Source organism: Epargyreus clarus, unplaced genomic scaffold, assembly GCF_041222505.1.
Source record: "Epargyreus clarus isolate Ecla_fem2 unplaced genomic scaffold, WU_Ecla_fem_2.2 ptg000021l, whole genome shotgun sequence".
Lineage (NCBI taxonomy): Eukaryota > Metazoa > Arthropoda > Insecta > Lepidoptera > Hesperiidae > Epargyreus > Epargyreus clarus.
The window spans coordinates 9,254,588-9,275,532 of record NW_027332228.1 but is presented as its reverse complement, the minus strand read 5'-3'; the positions used below and the strand labels follow the sequence as shown (position 1 = coordinate 9,275,532).

Genomic DNA, 20,945 nt, shown 5'->3' with positions numbered 1-20,945 from the left:
CAGCCTAAATGCTTATATAGTTGTATTATTTGTAGTCTAAATTAACTATCACTTTTAAAGTGATCAGTAATGTCAAGGTCTTGATTACTTTACGTAAATAGTTAAAGTTTAATTTTACAAATATTTGTGAAGTAATGATCGATTTTAAAAGCTAGGGAATATTGCTGGTAAAATGCTATACATAATTTGGATCTCATTAGAGATCTATAGAATCTGTAGATACCTTAGAAAACTTGACAATCGCTAATGTATACAGTTAGTATAGTTTTTCTTGTTCACTATAAAAACAAAATTCCAGATTCCAAAAAGTTGTAAAAATCATAAGAAGATAACTGGGGCTATCAGTTTTGTAAACAATCGTAGATATAATTATATCGTCTTTGAACTACATAATTATGTGACCCACTTAAGTAAAACATAATTTTATATCTATATCAAAAAACTGTAATAACCTTCTCATTGGAATAAAAGTCCGCGCCAGACACCTGGATTTGAATAAAAGCGGAGCATTATTCCCAAAACTTCATATTAAAAATTAAATAAACAAGTTTTTAACCCACAGTAAAATTAAATTATACATAATATTAATTTCCTATTATACCTTATACATACTCTCGGTCATGTTGACTAGCCATGAGGATTTTTAATTGACGTTAACGTGAACGTTATTTTAATTTTGCTACGCAGTAAAACACGATTAAGTATTAGAATTTTTAATATGGAAGTATTAGTGACCATAATACGAGTAAAATGTTTAACCATACGTAATGATGATAGATATAACTATTTTAGGTAAACTCCTCCAGAAACGTAATTTACATACTTAAGTCTGTGAAACATAAAAGAGGAAAACTTTAACAAATAAAAAATCATTTTGAGTGAATAAGCTAAATATTATTATCGAATCATAAACTAGTCAATGATTGAGAACTGATTATTGATTATTATAGATTATTGATATTTGGAGAAGACTTTTTTATGTAAGTCAAGCTTCTTATAGTATCTATAATACCATATAAGGTAAGTACATAAGTCGCATGTCTTTCAAGTCCTAGAAGATTTTATGTAAAAAAAAAACATTCGGAGCATCTAAAATTGAGTAAATAATCTCTATAAGCCAGATAGAGGAACTAACGAACGGAACGATCAACAGATGAAGGGAAAATAAACATAAAAATGTCGCTCCCTTGAAAGTGAATATCTGCATTTTATATATTTTATGAGCACCAATTTAGTATCTACACCTAAATAAAATATTTCAGATGATGTAGTTCATATTTGGTTTAAAGGCAGTAGGTAAATTTCTCTCGTGTGTTATGGATTCCAAAAATTTTATGTACAAACGACGATTATTCTATTCTAGACGGGAGTTTGGGACATTCCCATACAAAAAGCTGGAAAAATTTTCCTTTGCATAAAAATTTACTACATAGTCATGCAAAATAAATTGAAACATTTTTACATAGGATTTATAAAACAGCAAATGTTACAAATAAATATTATAATATTATATTTACTAAATAAATATTTTTTTAAAGTATGTACGAGATTTAAGAAATGTTTTAATAAGTAAGTACTTACTTAAAACTATATTTGAGCTATGAAAAAACGAGTAGTAAAATGGAACGTATATTGTTATTTGACTCGGGACAGTGTTGCCAGGTGCACTGTCATTACTTTGTTTACTGCAATTTTACTGCATTTACTGTATACTGTATTTCAATTTTATAATATATGAAAAATACTATAATTCATTTTAATGTCAAAAATTAGCAAAAATTACATATTATATATGTAACACATTTTGCTCTACTCAAACTATTCTATAGTCTGTGCTCTGGTTTCAGTTCCAATGTAAATCCGCACACTTGGCAAGCTTTGAAAAAACAGGGAACAATAATAATTAATTATTAATTGCCTGTACCGATTGTGTTCGTTGTGGATATATGATATGATTACCCTCCGAATCAGTTTGTAAGTGTTTGAAACAAACAACAAGCTTGTTTGTGTTCAGTGTTTGACTTGTGTTTATCGTTTCTTACACACAACAAAAGTGTAAATGCGGCTTTATGCATTAGCAATAATCGGGTATTCCCCGTATTCCATTGGATGGTGTCGCCGTGACTGGAAAGAGGAGGAGACCCTAATAGGATATTTAACAAATTAAACGACATAAAAACAAAAAACAAAGAAATCGCTTGATTACAAAAAATAATAAAGGACAACATTTTAGCACGCCAGTTAATATTACAAAATTCAACTAGCTGAGTAAATGTTGAAAATAATGATAAAAGCTTTCACTGATCAAATATATGATAAAGACGAACCTTTTTCAATTGATACAGATACTACTGTATTTTTTTAATGAGTGCACTGTAATATTACAAATCTGACCTGGCAGCACTGACTCGGGGTTTCCTGCAAAAATATTTCCAGTTTCCACATTGTACTTGTGTTATGTCATATCGTCAGTGTCAGTGTCAATAGACTTGTTTGCTTAATTTATTTATTTTCTTTAATTATAAACTTAATAAGTAGTAAATTATACTGAAAATCTTGTAAAAGTGGTCTGCTTGTGTATATACACATAAACTTACAACCGTTATGTGCTTTTTGCGGTTAGTAAATATCTTTGCAGGAGTGTTATAAAAGTTACTTTACTCTTTGGATTAGACACTATGCTGTTAAAGAACCCTAAGTAGTTTTTACTTTTGAAATTGGTATTGCAATATGCACTTATTGTATAAGGTTATGTTAGGAATATTGGTACCTGTAAACGACCAAGGCTGTAACAAATTCTCGAACTTCCCATCTGATTTTAGTGCAATAATAATATAATAGTAATCAAAATATCGTGATGACTGTGTCTGAATATCAAGATCTTAAACAGCAGATAGTAGTAAGTGTGGGGCAAAGTGAAAAACATGGTCAAATCCTGCATACGCTGAAGGAATTCTACAAAGATGATATAGATTCCTCAAGAAGATATGAACAGATCACTAAAATTGGTCACCTGTTAAACATTTTGGAAATAAGGGATGTTTTGTCAAAGGATAATGTTGGACCTCTTAAAGAAATTGCACGCAGATTGCCAAACAATAATGAATTATCAAGAAAAATTAATGAATATGAAGCAGCTCATAGTAGAGGAGAATATATTAATAATTATGGTAAGTTACAAATTTTATTAGTTGAAAATGATATGATAACACATTAAATTATATGCATCCATATTCCATGTCTCTTATTTAATAGTTATTTTAACTATGTTAATGCAACCGCCCATATCATATCAATTTCCCTATTTTTACTTAGTGCCAGTAATAAAGGCACCTTAGGGCAGAGGCGGACTAAACTTGTCAGAGGCCCAGGGCAGAAATGTTGAATGCGGCCTAAAACAGAAAGTTTAATGAGGCCCCTAGACTAAAAAGTTACTCTACTATACATAGTAGACATTTGGAGGCCCACCAGATTATCCCTTAAGTGAATATTCTCTCATACAAAATTCCCAAAATTGTCTTCAATTACCAAATGGAAAATGTACTCGTTAGAACCATTTATATTCATTTGTGAACACCTTTCTACTGTGTATGTAAATATTGACAATGTTATGTATTTTGTTCCAGTATCTGAAGCAACTCAAAACTCATCCCATAGACAAGTGGAAAGCCCATTAAATAACCATCCATTTGGACATATAAGTAATAGAAAGAAGAAAAGAATTGTTGATACTGTTGTTGAAGAGATCGGGAGTTATTGGCGCGACTTAGCCAGACACTTGGAAATAAGAGAAGGAACTATAGACAACATTGAGAGCAATAACAATAGTTTAGCAAAGAAAGCACAAAATCTAATGGAAATATACGAAGACAAAGCTGATCCCCAAAGATGGTTTTTTGTCCTCTGTGATGCCTTGGAGAGTTCTAGGAGAAAAGATTTGAGTAAGACATTGCAAAATATTATGGCAATGAACATATGATTTGAGTGCCGGTAACTTAATTTAAAGGGAATATAAAAAGGAAAAAATGAACTAGAAAGTTTTTGTATAACATAGGTGATAATTAATATTACATTCAACTTATTATATCTATAAAAAATAAAAACATATATAAATTTCTTAATTATTTTATTGCTGCTTTAGTATTAATTTTAATATGTTTGTAATGTATAATAATAAAGCATGCTATTTTTTCATAATTCATTTTCATTTATTATAACTACTTATACAATATAAAAATATACAGAAATAAAAGAAAACAGAAGGTTTTTTTATTACATTTTTTATATGACAATTATAAATTATATTTACCATCAATGTCAGATTTTTTGGGAAAGGCATTTTATGAAAGAATTTCACCAGATCAATTTCTTTACATATTTTATAACGATATATAGGCAATGGCATTGAATGGAAGCTTTATAACTATGCTTGACCATAAAAAGAAGCCATTTTCCAGGTCATTTTTCTTCCTGGAAAAAATCTTGTCATCCCTGATCATCATTTCTTTTCAACGTGTTGCCTATGATTCTTTGTAAATAAGCCATAATGAGCTTGGCAAAATAATTAAAACTTGTGAATAATTTGAACAATGTATATAAATCTCCTTTATTTAGTGTAACTTAATTAAAAACCATATTAATATTTTATATATTTTTTCTTTCTATAAATTGATTACAATTTTATAAACATTAATACAAATATAAATGCATTGCTATGGAATATAAAAATAAAGAATCTTAATTTTTCATTTATTAATACAAATTCAAGAAAAAGAAATTTGTACATTATTTACGAGTATCTACTAAAGTGTAAGAATATATAAAAAAAGATTAGAGTATAGGACTTTAAAAGGAAACCATTATAAAATAATTATTCGAGATACAGCAATATTCGAGGTAAATAAAATGTCACTGAATAGTACATTACAATACGAGGACGAAAAATTTTTTTCTGACAAGTGTGAGTTTGCAGGCCGAGCCGCAGGCGAGGACTGCAATCACACGAGTCAGAAAAACATTTTTCGTCCGCGTGTTGTATAAAATTTTATATTACGGGGTCGGAAATGGGGGTTTTGCGCACGCGAAGCGTGCGTAAAACGTCAATTTACGCAAAAAACTATTACCTAACTAACTATTATCTATATAACTATTATATACTATATACTATATTATTATATTATATACTATTATAACTATTATCTGCACGGCGTTTAGCACCCTCGCTGCGCTCGGGCGCTAACTTCACGCCGTGCAAAAATAGGCTACTTTGGCCACGCGTATCGTAATGTACTATTAAATGCCACATAAACCTTGCAAAGCTGTATAACACAATCTCTACTAAGACAATGTTTGAGAGTAAATGCATAATATTAATAATCTATAGGAAATCAAACTTTGACTTAATCACTAGTGTTCATAACAAGACGTAAAAAAACATATAAAAAAAAATTAAACAATAACAATGATATACCATTTTATATAAATCAATGTTCCATAATCGTGAAACTTCACCCTTATCATGAATTATATTTGGAATTACAAACGTTGCATGGAATGATTATTAGGAATTAATTTTATGGAAACCTAATTTTTCCCTAACAGTTCTTTCAATAGTAATCTGGTGTTTAGTAAAAAGTTAGCCTTAACTTATTTACTTAAGGCCAGGTTTATGATTTATTGTGTATTTATTTGTAGTTCTTTCCGAGTTTCCTTCAGGATTCTAGGAGCGTGAAGCCCAGTTGTACGCATTCTGGAAGAGCCTAAGCCATGGTGAGGTTTGGCTGGTGGGGTTAGCAGGGGCGGCGGGCTGAGGGGGTTCAACCGCGCATTGCCAACGTAACACGCAGCGCTCGGGGTGCGGCATCATGGCCAGGTGTCGTCCGTCGCGGGAACGTACACCCGCTATACCCTCTGTAAAAAACATATCATTAGTAAAGGCCATATAACTAACCCGTCGACTCTGTCATAATATTCTTAAATGTTAAGCATTTTAGATATTACAGGCTCAGTCTAACAATGTTGGTTTCTGGTTTATCAATTTCTTACTATTGGACCCTAATATTAAAACGCATACATAATACATACAAGCTCTACAATACGCCTTTTTAAGATGTTAGAATATACAGCTTTAAAAAAATAAATATACATAGAAGTCGTGAGGATGACGATAGTCGATAGAAATGAAACGTAAATAGTGGTGTTTAAATATAAGAATAAATGTTGAAAAGTAATAATTTCAACTATGATATAAGTATTTTCCTTATCATTGGATACATTCCCGCAAACAATCCTTTGTCATCCACATATTGCAGCGTCGCCTAGTGGTTATTGTACTGCGGTTGCATCTATTACTATATAAGTACTGCTGTGTTCCAGTTTGAGGGGTGTGGTACGGGAGACATACTTTTCCGAGGCGTACCACTTTAGTCCTCAGGGGTAGCAGCGAATCTGGCTGATTTCTGGTAGGAATATCCAATCCTATCTGGGGTTGATTACAGATGTTCATGGGCGGCAGTAGCCACTTACCATCAGGTGGACTGCATGCTCGTCTGCTACTCCCATATTATATAACAAAAAAATTAAAAAAAGATGTACCGGGGCTGCCGTTAGGGTTCATCGGGTAGATCTCCGTGGGCACTCCGTCGTCATCCACATACTGCAGCGCCACCTGGCGGTTGTGACGCAGACGGCTCAGGGCAGAGGGCGGCGCGGTGAAGCGGCCCTCACCGTGCGCCACCCACACGCCCAGCACGCTGCCGCCCATGCCGTCGAACCACACGTCCTGTCCTTGCCCCGACTCGGATATCTTCACCGCGCTCCAACGGCACTCGAATCTAAACATAACACCATAATATGTCGAATAGAAGTGCTATAAAATTAAAAAAAAAATGCGAATGGAAAAAATATACGGAAATCCGTTCAAAGTAACGCTAGCCTTAGAAACTACGAGTGCAGATAGGTCCGATTTTTCTACACCATTTCAAACATTTTTTAATCTCAGATTTTATAGAAGTCTGTTTAAAATATTTTCTTATAAAAAAATAAAATTACCTTTCAGACAGATTATGGTCCAGGAAGACCTGAGTTTTGCTGGCTCCTGTTGTTTCCTGAGGGTCTACCCAACCCAACAATGCCATCAACTGGCACCCATTACAAACTCCAAGCGAAAACGTATCACTCCTGTTCTTGAAATGAGAGAACTGCTTGCTCAATGATTCCGAAAATAAAATTCCCGCAGCCCAACCTTTCGCAGATCCAAGAGTATCTGGACGAAAAACAACAATGAGTTCTCGTGTCTTATTATGATCAAGCATATATAAGCACAGGGTCTTCTAGGGTCAGGTTACAATATTAGTATTTAGAAATAAGAAGTTTTTATATCTTTATTATTCTAAGCTTTATCAACCTTATGCAGTAGGAAAGTTTCAAACATTATAAGCTCAATGATACACATACCAGCATAACTAAAGCCTCCAGGAAAGACCAGTCCCTGAAATTTGTCCAGGGTAATCTTTTTAGCTTGCAAATCGCTCATGGTCACGTCAAAAACGTCGAAATTGGCCATCATAAGCGATGCGATCATTTCACGATCACCATTTATACCTATAAATAAACTTTATTAAAAATCACATTCAAAACATTAATTAGGATTTTAGAAACAAAATATTTAAAATAAAGCGAAAGAAATATTGAGGGCAGCCGTATAAATATATAAGTATATAGTAGAACTATAGTCATACTATGATTATCAAATCAAATCAAATAACTTTATTGTGGAACATAGGTTTAAAAACATAGGTGTACATTGGGTAATTGTCCGCCATATTCCGGCCTCATGGGCATACAATATTATTAAAGAAAATTATAATTACTATTAATATTATCATTAAACATTAACATTAAATATTAAACATTATGATAGTATAGAATTAAAATTAAATTCATGTAGCCTACAACATCAAATACTAATTTAGCCAGTGTATCTAGCATCTTATTTCGGAATATTTTAACTCCTTTCGTTTTCAAATGTAATCAATTAATTTCTGACCTTCCTCGCGTAGGACAGCAACTCGAATAGGCTTAGTCCTTACAACAGCCGCCGATGGGTCGAAAGTAACATTGTATGTTACTCCTTTACGTTTTTCAAGCCCTAATAGAAACACATGCTTTAAATTTTATATTTAATTTAACATATTATTCTATAATAAAAATAGCCAGCTTAAATAGCAGTCATAGACTGGGTGGTCAATACAAAAGTAATGCAAAGGGAAAAATAAAAATATTTTAAATATACTAGAATATTAAAACCATGGAGAATTCATATTTTTTTTATCAAGTGGTATATATAATATGTATGGTAAGTTTATTTCTTCAATGGAGGTACGAGCTATACTATAATGAATATAGTTACCATTCCACTCTTGTTTGATACAATCAGAGTTAGCTTGTAAGCACTCAAGTTGATAGCTAGTCTCTTCCCACATTCTGAAGACCTTTATTAGTGTTGTATCCAATACTTTCTGTTCATTCACTTTTACAACAACCTGCAAAGAATACATTCTATATGAGTATTATGTACGCTATAACTAATTATTTTGAATTTGAAAATCGAAATTTTACTTATGATTTTAAGCGCGTAATAGCCAAGTGGGCGTCGGAGTATTTATACTTTTTCATAATTATGATTTTCTAAAATATGCCATTATACCCAAATGTCTTTTACGCAGATTGTGCCCTGAAACAAAATTTTAGTAAAACCAAAGGTATCTTAATACTTACTCCAGAGTTTATTCCATATTCCCCAACAGTTCCTATCACCTTGGCTTGGACACCATTACATTGGTATTCATTGAGGACATATTGCAAGTCGCTTTGTGCAACCTCTACAACAATGCCCAGTTCCTCATTGAACAGAGCATTGATGGCGGAAACATTATTATCTACGTTCAGATTAATGTCAAAGCCTCGTATGCCGCCGATGCCCATCTCTATGACGGTAGTTATGAAACCACCTTCACTTATATCATGCCCGGAAAGCAGTTTCTTTTCTGAAATAGAAATATCATCATGAATGACACGAGAATCTTCGTGAATGAAAGATTAGCTACTTTTATTGTAACAATATAGTGATCGCAGTTACAGACTACAACATTAAATAATATTGTAATATTTCTTAAATCTATTAATTGTTAATACCTTTCAACAACTTCTGGGTGGTTTTGAACAGAGCCTTGAGTACAGCAGGATCATCTAGATCTGGCGGAGTGTCACCCAATTGCTTGTAGCATTGTGCCAGGGATGAACCTCCAACTCTACCAAATAAATAGAACCCATTAATGAAAAATTACAAACCTTTTATCACAAATTAATAAATAGTGTAGTTCAGTGTGAATATGATTTAATAAATAAATAAAAAAATCTAAAGTATTAATGTTATAATAGGTAGATGCATGAAAATTAACTATTCGAATTGAAGTATTAATTTTTAATTGTTTTTAAATGAAACGAAACGAAATGAAATTGCAAGGTCTATTATGTATTTTATTATTAAATATACATTACAGACTTTGCAATTTTAGACATACCAATGAAATTTGGCAAGAATATTTTAAGATAAATAATTGGTGGAGGTTTAATAGGTAAGGTTTGATTTAAATTAAGAATAATAGAACAACACAAATTAGCCATTGCTCCAGGACCCACCTCATCACTCCTAAATTTTCTTTGAATCGTTTAGTGTCCTCTGTTGTAGTTCCTCCCTGTAGGCCTTCAGCACCCACAGAGATGCCTCATTGTCCCCTATAATAAATACTTACAAGCTCACCTGTACTTGCCGGGTGTAACGGGCACGTGCAGCAGGGCCGCGCCGGTGTTCCGTAACGCCGGCTCCACCTTCACCGTCACGTCGGGACACGGCGCGTACGTCGACACCACTAGCGTGCCCGGCGAGCGGACTTGACAGAAAATCATACATTTATTATAACTTGATATTAACCCAAAACTACATTATATGAAATCGAATTGTTATACGGTTCAATACATCTTTGTCCCACTGCTGGGAATGAGTCTTTTCAGGCCATAGTTAACTGCGTATGTGTAGATTGACAGACTTCATAAGTCTTTGAGAATTTTTATTTTCATAGTACTTTCGAGTATATAAATTATAGTAAGAGGTGATTAATTTCTAATATGCATGGGTACGATTCGAATTATTGTTCTCCAGTGTTCGAAGCCGATTTTATAAAAATTTTGAATACGACCGAAGTTTCTGTTTCGGCCAAGATTCGGCCGGAAATCGGTCGAACCCTTTACCTCAGCCGAAATATACGATCCTAAAAAAATAATTGTTTTTATTTCTTTACGTACTAAAACAAAAAAATATAAATTAGCAGAGGTACCTTCTCCAAATGCTTCTATAAGTCACAAGTCTGCAAACCTCTAAATTTCATGAGATAGTACAAACTTTCATAATTGCAAAAAAGTTTCAGTTTCGACCGTAATTACGACATAGTTTTAGCCGAAAAGCCAGCTCCGCTCAATAATGGGCACATACCGGTCTCCCCGTCAACACTCGCGCACATAGACAGCGAGTCCTTCCCGCCGTCGACGGCGACGCCGAGCGCGCGCATCGCGTCGCACAGCGCGGCGCACGCGCGCACCAGCCGCGCGCCCGCGCCGCCCGCCTTGCCGCTCCACATCCAGTTGCCGGAGCACTTCACGTCCTCCAGCGACGTGATGCCCGCGAACACCTGGGGACGGTATTGCGATACACGTTACAATACTTGTAGAACACTTATCACAGGGTATTACGATACGAGTTAGGATAAATCGAAATGTAAATGTATAGTTGTAATGCGTTTTTATGAAGCGAACGAGGAATGTTGATTTCTATTCATAATAATTCAGTACACATATTATTATTGAAAAATCATTATTTTAGTCTATTTAATTAATGTTTGAGATCATTAATCAATGAGCATGTAGTATATAGCTTTATTAACCAGAGAATATAATAGCTGTGGGCGGCTATAAAAAAGGTCATTTATTTTCATAATGTATTTTTTAAGCAGATGTGTGCAATTTTGTCTATTATTTAACATACAAAAAGAAGTAACTTCAAAAATTTCAATGACACACAGAAAAGCATACAGTCCACCTGATGATAAGTCGCTACTGCCGCCCATAGACATGTGTAATCAATCCCAGATAGGTTTAGATATTCCTACCTGAGGTCGGCCACAGATGCGCCGCCACCTTTGAGGACTAAGCTGGAACGCTTCAGAAAAGTATGTGTCCCTTGTACTGTACCGTGTTCCCTTCAAACCAGAACACAGCAGCGCTAACCCCTGCTGTTATGAGGCAGAAATCCTACATAAACGTATCCAAATATTGTATACAAGAACATTACCAAATTAGTAAGAGCTTCTCCCAATGACATCCTCGCTCCTGCACCATCGTCTAATAGCCCCTTAATGTTTTGGGTGCCAATGGAGGTAGCAGAGCCTACTAGCTCAGTATAGGAGAGCGCTATGATAGCGCAGTCGGCAAGCGGCGTGTGCAGCGGGCCTACGCACTGCTGTTGCGCGACTAAGCCCGTAACACAGCGATCCACCTTTAACAATAAATTTATTATATGACAAAATATGTGTAGTGAGAGTGTGTGCAATATATGAAACTGCAATATTTTCGTTTAAAGGAAGTTATATACTCCCTTCCCTATAATATTACAATTCCAAATTCCAAATATTAACATTCAAATAGATCAATATATAGATATAGATTTTGTTATCAGATACAACAAGCAACAATAAAAAAATCATACTTACGTTTTCATATCCTTTTACGACAAGCAAGAATGACGAAAAAAATGTTATCGTTAAATGAAGATGTATGTATTATACAATTACAAAAATACAATGAACTCATGCTCTTTTTAAAATATCTTACCTTATTAGTCAAATAGCGTTTACTGGCAACATTAACAAGTCTCAACACTCGGTCTAGCGCTTTCTCGACCGTCACATCACTTGGCAAGGATAATGGCAACTTTGTTATCGGATCCTGTTTCAGATCAAAAGTTTTTTGGGGCATATTTCCTGAAATTAACGTTAATAGAAATTAGAAATTTTATACACAATGAAGATTTATTTTTATAGTTCATTTCTTATTCATCATCTTTAAATGACGATCTAATAATCTATTAATGGAACAATCGTTTCTTTCGATTAATATTTTGGTATAAAATCGAAATTTTATTTATTTTGACTCAATTAATTGTTTGCTCTCAATATATTTCCAGAACATCAATAAATTAAATCGAAGATCGATTTTGATGAAATTAATCTTGCAATCGTAGATATTTTTTTGAATTGATTCCTTTACTATGGTTTGAATCGATCTAGATTTACATACCTAACACAGCCTCTAAATGAAGATCATATGGCAATTTCGATTTAATTTCGGGTTTAGTTCGATCATCTCTGCTCAGATAAGTATCCTTGAAGGAATCCTCCACTAGACTCATATAACCATCGCCAGTCACTTCACCGACAAATGATACTGGACATCTTTCACGACGACAAATTTCTGAAATGTAAAATTAATACAATAGATTACAGTCAAATCAAATCTTAACTCGTGATCGGTATGTAGTATGTAATGTACTCGTATATTGTAATGTTAGTTGAATTAAAACTAGTTATACCCATTATTAACTCAAGCGCTACTTTACAAGAAAATTTAATACACACACTAAAAACTTCGATGCGTTTCAAGGCTTAAGAGATTTTTATTTTATGTAACATATTTAATACCCATATATATAAAAAAGTAGGTGTGAGTATATGTAGGTGTGAGTTAAAATACCTTCAAGAATAGGTCTATTTTCTTTGCTACATAACAAGGCGTCGTTCTCCTGGTACTCCGCTCCCCACAGCTCTAGGGTGGTGATAGTGGGGTCACCTAGCTGGAACTCCTTGGTGAACACCACCGCCCCTTCGGGCTCTACCAGCTCTTTGAGCACGTTACCGTTCCCCCCGGCGCCTTGGTCGTGTATAGCTGTGAAAATATAATATAAAATTAAATGAAACAAATTTATTTTGTATAGGCGTCCTATTAAATATTGTGCGTGTAAATATTGTAACTTACAATTTGTAAGTGCCTCCACTTAAGAAATTGTAAGTTACAATATTTTTCTCATTACTATTACCGGATCGGAATATATTTATATATATTTAACAATTGCGTTATTAAATAAAAACCTTATTTTTATCATAATTTGTTTGCGAAGTAAAGAATAAAAACGTGTACATATCTAATTCTAAAATTGGCAAATTAGACGAATTTTACTTTAATAAACTAAATATGACAATAAATTTAAAAAAATACTAAAGATATAAAATACATACAGAACAGCAATAACGATAAATTTATTTAAATTATGACTGAAATATTTGCATACATCTGTGAATAGTGAGTTAATTTGTATTAACCATATAAAATTGAATCTATAATTCACAGAATAGATTTTCTAATTGTGTGCCAATTTCTTATCTTATGAACAGCATATTTATTGTTTACAAAATTTAATAGATATATTCACTGAAATAGATATTAATTAAAGTAACATACATTCAACAGGATTGATGTCAGCTTCCAGGCAGCCTCTGACTACTCTGTTTAGACGATTCCCCATTTCAGCATCACCTGTAAATCACATATTTAATTAATTGGAAGATAAAACATAATTCATATCTATTCATTTATAATTCATTCAGAATATATTACTTATACACAGGGTGAATTTTTCGAGTGGGCCTTCAGGGCCAAATCCGAAACTATAGGAATTAGCGAAAATTGCTGAAAGGAGTTACGAGACCGATTTTGATAAAAATTAAAACTGCATCATTTTTTTTTATTTTTTTCCCTAGCCGGAAATCTAGCGAGTTGATTTTGATAAAAAAGCGCACCCTGTATTATTCCACTAACAGATAGTGTCGCTTATAAGGATTAAATTCTGGGAAATAATGATGAATGACAAACTAAAGGAAAGGTTAATTATTTAGGATTTTTTTGTAATACTTCATAATAAATGTATTTTCATTGTTATGTTCCATATCCATGTACTCTCAGATCAGGTGCGAAAGTCCGCGCCAAATTTCTAGTCCGCATTGAAGTTGTTAAGCGCAGGTTTAGTTAGCATATACTCTTTAACATCAGGGCAAACTAACGCAGCTATGTACCCGTGGGCGAGAGCGGGCAGCGGACGTGTGCCGGGTGGGTCCCGCGCTTCGTCCCGCTAATATCTACAATTTCCTACTGCAATGCGACTCGTTTCTGGATTCGGAGCGGTCTAGCGGTTTGACGCGGAGTCTACCTTTTTTTTTTATTTACGAGGGGGAAACTTTCAAAAGGTACCCGACGACCTGGAAGCGACGCCAGGTTATGTGAGATTTTTACCACACTAAAACCCCCCCGGTGACCGTCCTCAACGCTAGTTGGAGAACTCCGGGATCTCCGACGGAACACAACCGGAGTCCTCCAAGCGCGACGCCCCGATCAGCCTCTGTCCTGGGGGAGTAGTTTTCGCTCCTCCCGCACCATCTGGTGTTCACGTTAGTATGCTACCACACATACCGCCGTTCTTCCCGGGATCGCTTACTGGACGGTTCGAGGTCTCACTCTTGCCGCCCGCAACCCCGGAAGCCTCCTTTTAGTCGCCTCTTACGACAGGCAGGGGCTACCGTAGCCCTATTCTAATCTTGGAACTACAGCGACAGGCGCGGGCTAATACCTCGCTGCACGGCTCCGAAGTCCAGCGCGTGGTCGCGCGCGCCGCCGCCCTGCACGGCCACGGAGGACGCCGCGCCGCCGCCCACGCCGATACGGTACACCGGACCGCCTATTTTCACTAGCAGCATACCTGAAACATATATTTTTAGTCATTTTCATGTTATCTTAATATATGTTTATTAAAATCAATTACTAACCCTAAACTAGTCTGGTCTCCTATCAAGAAAGATTGTGTTTAGACCAACATTATTTACAGCTTTTATCAAGTTTTTTATCTATTTATATCATATTTTATAAAATTGTTATGCCTATACATGTATACGGATATATAGATGTCGCAATAATTTCTATAATCCCATGATATACTGGGGTGTCATTTGTTAAAATAATCTTACAATACAAACAAACATAACATTACTAGGATAAAATTTAACAATGAAATTGAAATCAAACTTTAGGAGAAGTATATAGGTATATAAGAAATATTTCCAATAATGATTTTATACAAATTCTTACCCTTTTCAGGTTTGTTTTTCTTAATCATACTATGAGGCATGTACCCAATGCCTCCACTAAACATAATTGGCTTCACAAATTCCTCCCTAACATTATCTGCGTTTTTCAGACCATATGATTGGACAAATCCTGTAACATGAAAATGTATTATCATTGAAGATTTTAGAAGCATCTTATATTGTTAGTAAGTGATTACTGTCACTTATGAATACTAAAAACAAAGGCTTGTACATTACCAACATTTTTAATTTTAAATTATCAATTATTACCTGTAACAACAGGCTCTCCGAATTTGTTTCCATAATCAGAAGCTCCATTACTAGCTTCTATTATAATCTGAAGTGGTGTTGCAAAGTTACTTGGATATTTCCAGGTTTTGTCTTCCCATGGCAAATCATAGCCTAAAATGTAAACATTGGTTATAGAAATCTAAGTGAGTCTATATGTATCTGCTTCACAAAAGCTGTATATATCTAAATGCTCAATCAAATTCATATTGAATTTGTATCAGTATAATTTAAGTATCATGTGAACACCAAGGCGGTGAAGGGAGATTGATCGACATTGACATTAGGAGAGAAACCGGGGTTTGAATGGCAATAATGTAAGAAATAGATCCTTTTTTTGTAAAATTTGGTAGCTTCTTATTCGAATGTGTGTAAGGCAGGGGGGATGAATTACTAAAATCCTGCCTGCTAATACTTAATTGACCCCATTTTTGAATACAGCTTGTCAATATTTTTAATTTTGTTTTTAGAGAATATCTTCTTATGCCGAGTGATATTTCTATTAATTGTACCCAAATATTAATTAATAATATACAGTTTCGAAGGAAATCTTCTGTGAATTATACCCACCAGGTATGAACAAATTGCCGACACTGTAACCAGCGGTGCCAGCGACGGTATGACCACCTCTGCCCACGCCCTGCACGTCTCTAATACGCCCACCGGTGCCTGTGGTAGCGCCACTGAACGGAGCCACTGCTGTCGGCATGTTGTGTGTTTCTGCTGTGAATATGATATCCGAATCCGTGTGCTCTAGGACTACTTGTGAAGGCTCTTTCACGTCAGATGGTCGCAGTTTGGCATGCTGGAAGCCTCTAATGGCACTGTAAATTTTAAATTATGATTATAATCAGTTGCAAAAAAGTATCCATACTTGTTTATCCTTTAGATATTGATTTCACTACAAAAAACTAACTTTGATTATCAGTATCTACTATGCTCTACTTTAGTCATATACCTTAATCAGAATTTAAAACTTTACAAATATTGTGTAAAATACACATAGTTAAATACACATCTCCTGGGCCCACATTTCTTTATATAAAAAACATATTTAAGTCAATATTAAAAAAAAATACTATAAGCAAAACTTATGAACAACAATAAAATGAGCAAATATAAGTAATATCTTACAAGACAAAATTATTCCACTAGCATAGTTGATAAGAAAAACAATACAAAAACATAATGATAAGTGCCATTTAATCCTGACATAAAAACAACCAAGAAAGTGTTCATTTAAACACAGTAAATTCTGAAAGTTTCAGTACGTTTTTAAAAAAAAAATTATTTAATAGGACTTTGATTATGGAAAGTTTAAGACTATATTTATATCACACTAAGATTTTCATGAAAGTGTTTTCAAACACAGCTGAAACCGTGGAGTAAAACTAGTTTTTAATATTTATATTTCACTTATTTTCATTTCAAACCATGATTACAATCAGATTTTGTTTTTAGTTTTTAGTATGTTTTCTAAGTATTTGAACTAAAATTTATTTTGTTCACTGTACCTGCTGTTATCTCCAAACTTAATAACATTGTTGTTATTAGAAGAGTTTTGTGTAGAGGCTACCATGTCAATTAGAGATCCATTTATTTCTTTTCCATCCAGTATTAACTTGCCCTGAAAGATTGATTTTATACCATAGATTAGTAAAGATTACTCACTCCTAACAAGAAAATGTACCCAGTTTTGAAAATTGAAATAGTTGCGTAAAAAAGTTTTAACCACATCTCCGTGCTAAAATGTCCCTAAAATATTTGAAATAATTATTTATTTATTACGTAAATTACGCAGTATTAGTTGTTTATTTGTAAACTTTCTCTAAAAATGTTTTTATTTGTCAAGAATTCAAAAAAAGAACTTACTAAAATAAGCAGTTTGTGGCTTCGTCAAAATTTCAAAGAGGCGAAGTATCTTTACTAATCTATGTTTTATACATACAATTTAAATTATTCTTAGAAAATAGAGCTTGGTCTGTAAAATCAAATGTTTTACAATCAATGCATCTAATAAAATTTTCAATATTGTAATAATTTAAATATTGTAATAGATGTAAAATTGTAATATTGGTGTACAGTAGTAGTGGTGGTAGAGCCAAATAGGTTGCTTAAAAGAGCTCATATAACTATACACATTTGAAATTTTCAATGGTATTGATCTGAATGGTGAATCAATTACATTGCAACATAATTCAAGTTAACTGAAGTACCTGTGTTGGACAACACCTGCAATATAATACTGTTAGCAAAAAAAACAAATGAATGTTTACCTTGAAAAACCAGTGTCTAGAATGCTCACTGTTACTCTGGGCAAGGTCAAATAGCTCGACACTGGTTGGGTCACGCTTCAGCTTATTGACAAACAGGTCCATGTAGAAGTCCATGTCCCAATCATCAAAAGCCAAACCTAATGAAAATCATACATCATGCAATTTAAATTCTGAAATCTTTATAATATAGTGTTGCATTTATAGCAAAGTTCAATTTCAAACTTTATTTGTTGGAACTATAAGAAATTTTGTTACCATACACATTATACATATATAAATTTTTACGCTGAAACTTTTACTTGTTTATATTTCATTCAACGCCATTTATTATAAAAATAAATAAAAAAAATATTTTGATAAAAAGTGGTGTTGACTGATTTGCGAATTAAGGTATCGATATGTAGAAAGGTTTAGCACCATTATAAAGTCATGACTTTGGTGGGATATATGAGTGAATATCTTACCCAACTTTTGATTAACTTGCTTCATTGCTGTGATGCCTTCTTTTTGCAGAGGCACTACAAACCAGGGTTCCAGATCCTTCGGCAAGCCCTCATTAAAACTCTGTCGAGGAAGATTGTCTTTTGTGTAGATACATTGAGTCATCCTATCATGAAGTGGTGCTGCCAGCTCCTCAAACGATTTCTTATCAACATTTCTAGGATTATTGAATGTAATGAGGTATCTTGTGGACACTTCAAGACGTACAACATCACGGAGACCAACACTTTCACAGATTTGAACGGAGTTACTGCTGTCGGCTGTAGAGAAATTAAACCTGTAAATGTATGAATAATATTAACATTAAAAATATAATTTCTAATTATAGGTTTAAGTAAGGATTAATCTAATGCACTAGTTAAAGTGTTAATAGCTGGTGTAAATCGTAAACAAATTTAAAAATTGGGACATTTCAGTTGGATAGGTTACTGCTACTGGTTAAATTTCATTCACATATCAGTGCTCGTCGGTCGTTAGAAATCATCTCATAGGTTGGCCACTAACTTGTTCTTCCTCCACCAACCCACATGGTATGGATCAGTATGGTAGATTATTATCTAAGTCTCCCTCATTTGCCTAGCATTGCAACATAAAAAGAGGTACAACCTAAGCACTGGTTATATCCCAAATTTTAGACCAAACATGGTATAAAAAAATAAAAAATAACAATACCTTGGTCCAATTTCAATAATCAATTGATCATCACTAATATTTTTGTAGACAGATTCATTCTTTAGCGCTTGTGGCTGAAGAGGTGAACTCAAAAGCCATTGCAATATTTTAATCTGATTGATATTGAGATATTCGCATCCATCAGCAAGCTCCACATGGTAACACAATTCAGTTGATAAATGCTTCACATCAGGTTCAACTTCTTTTAGTTTAAGAAGTATCTCTTTAGTTTTATGAGCACTGAAGGCTTCACGCGAAAAAAATCTTATAATACACATGGTTCGTTAGTCTCGAATGACAAACCCGCACTACTCCGTCAGCAGTCGATTCTTTATCTAAAATTATTTCATTTAGGTCTTGCATCAATGTCAAGTCAGAGTTCAAATCGTAATCAGATAATTGTTGACGCTAACAGTAACAAATAAATTCGAAAACAATTTGAGCTTATGCAATAGTAATAACAAATGTAACTAACCTTAATCACATAAATTAATAGAACAAAATAACAACGTAGTATGAACCTATGAACGTACTACAAATTCTTGCGTAGGTATTTCGTCTTAAGTTTGAATTTAAATACTCAAGTCATTTCAAGTCAAATTAATGATTTTATGTTCCATACTGGGTGTACACTGTACATTAAACAGGTCTTAGAATTCTTCCTTTAATAAACCAAGTTTTATTGATTAAGTATTCATTTAATATTTCGCTTTGAACCCATTCAAAATCAGATTTGTTCAGATTTTGAGATTCAAATAAAAAAACTACTTCTGTGTAGGTAGGTACTACAGAGTATTTATTTAGTTTAGAGTTTACACTTTGTGCAGACTAAATTTGTCAGAGCATCCAGGTCAACCAATGTTATTATTTTAGTTTCAACGGGGCTCGACTTTTACTTTTAAGAAAATTCAGCCTTCCATAAAGTTAGGTTCACAACAAAACCGCTCTATCTACACTAATATTATAAAGAGGAAAACTTTGTTTGTTTGTTTGGTTATAATGAAGAGGCTCAAAAACTACTGGACCGATTTTGAAAATTCTTTCACCATTCGAAAGCTACATTATCCACGAGTAACATAGGCTATAATATAGTATTATTTTATATGAAATATATTTGATAAATAGATTTTGAGGCGGTACAAAGTTTGCTATATAATAATACTCTATGGAGAAATCTAAATAAAATATAAATGTACGCAGGCCAGTGTCTGATATAAGTCAGTTAATAAAAATGCTTTGTGCTGAGGTATTCTACTTATTTCATTTTAGTTCTTGTTATTTTCACTCTCTGGAAACAGGGAATGGACAGCAGGTAAATTTAAAGAGTAAGAACATAGCTTATTATTACATACCATTCATACCAGAAATTCCAGGAATGGTTAATGGCTTGCTTAGACTTTTTTGTTCTCTGGATCTGGCTCTAATCTCAGAAAACAAATTTATCCATCGATGAAACTATAAAGCTATTAGTTTACTTGTCGCATTCCGTGCAGATATTCGATGAAAGAAATACGCTTAATATACAAGATAATATAAATAACGAAATGATGTAACAGATTTATAGACTAAATAATAATAACAAACGAAAAAACCTGTCTTAAAATAATCAGTGTTTGCAGTTTTGCTTTTGTATCTTGAAAGTATAAGATAGTTACTTAAAATAATTTATAAAATTTTTCTTCCTAGTTCATATTCGCAGTTTCAATTTACCGCCCGGAAAGTTAAGGAATGGAAGATAATAAATCCCGACGAATGGCGACGCAGATTATGTTAGTTACAGCGGAGCCAGACATAGCGTTGCGAATAGGTATTGTAGTATTTATAAACTTATTTGCCCACATATTTGGTGTACCCATTTTACCTTTCGTCGGCTGACAGGTCTTGCTGTTCACATTATAATGAC

At 33.7% G+C, this 20,945-nt stretch overlaps 2 protein-coding genes across 4 annotated transcripts; one reads left to right on the top strand and one right to left on the bottom strand.

Moving 5' to 3' along the window:
• Positions 1–2,450: 2,450 nt before the first annotated feature.
• LOC140750918 (fas-associated death domain protein) lies at positions 2,451–4,068 on the top strand. Of its 2 annotated transcripts, XM_073084663.1 has the most exons (3): positions 2,451–2,618; positions 2,823–3,170; positions 3,627–4,068. In XM_073084663.1, the coding sequence occupies exons 2-3, from the start codon at positions 2,858–2,860 to the stop codon at positions 3,977–3,979; spliced, it is 666 nt and encodes a 221-aa protein (XP_072940764.1). In that variant the 5' UTR covers positions 2,451–2,618; positions 2,823–2,857; the 3' UTR covers positions 3,980–4,068. The 2 variants fall into 2 exon arrangements, with proteins under 2 accessions (XP_072940764.1, XP_072940763.1); XM_073084662.1 differs by having other exon boundaries at positions 2,451–3,170.
• A 1,221-nt stretch (positions 4,069–5,289) lies between these two features.
• On the bottom strand, positions 5,290–20,419 carry Pfas (phosphoribosylformylglycinamidine synthase). 2 transcript variants are annotated; one of them, XM_073084250.1, is made up of 24 exons: positions 20,404–20,419; positions 19,043–19,377; positions 18,334–18,647; positions 17,870–18,006; positions 17,108–17,220; positions 16,164–16,417; positions 15,576–15,707; positions 15,307–15,435; positions 14,792–14,920; positions 13,630–13,704; positions 12,865–13,056; positions 12,412–12,585; positions 11,947–12,095; positions 11,408–11,611; positions 10,553–10,748; positions 9,824–9,953; positions 9,196–9,311; positions 8,779–9,047; positions 8,411–8,543; positions 8,048–8,149; positions 7,456–7,602; positions 7,051–7,264; positions 6,595–6,833; positions 5,290–5,910 (listed from the first exon to the last, which is right to left on the bottom strand). In XM_073084250.1, the coding sequence occupies exons 2-24, from the start codon at positions 19,318–19,320 to the stop codon at positions 5,720–5,722; spliced, it is 4,017 nt and encodes a 1,338-aa protein (XP_072940351.1). In that variant the 5' UTR covers positions 19,321–19,377; positions 20,404–20,419; the 3' UTR covers positions 5,290–5,719. The 2 variants fall into 2 exon arrangements, with proteins under 2 accessions (XP_072940351.1, XP_072940350.1); XM_073084249.1 differs by lacking the exon at positions 20,404–20,419 and adding an exon at positions 19,518–19,791.
• Positions 20,420–20,945: the final 526 nt, after the last annotated feature.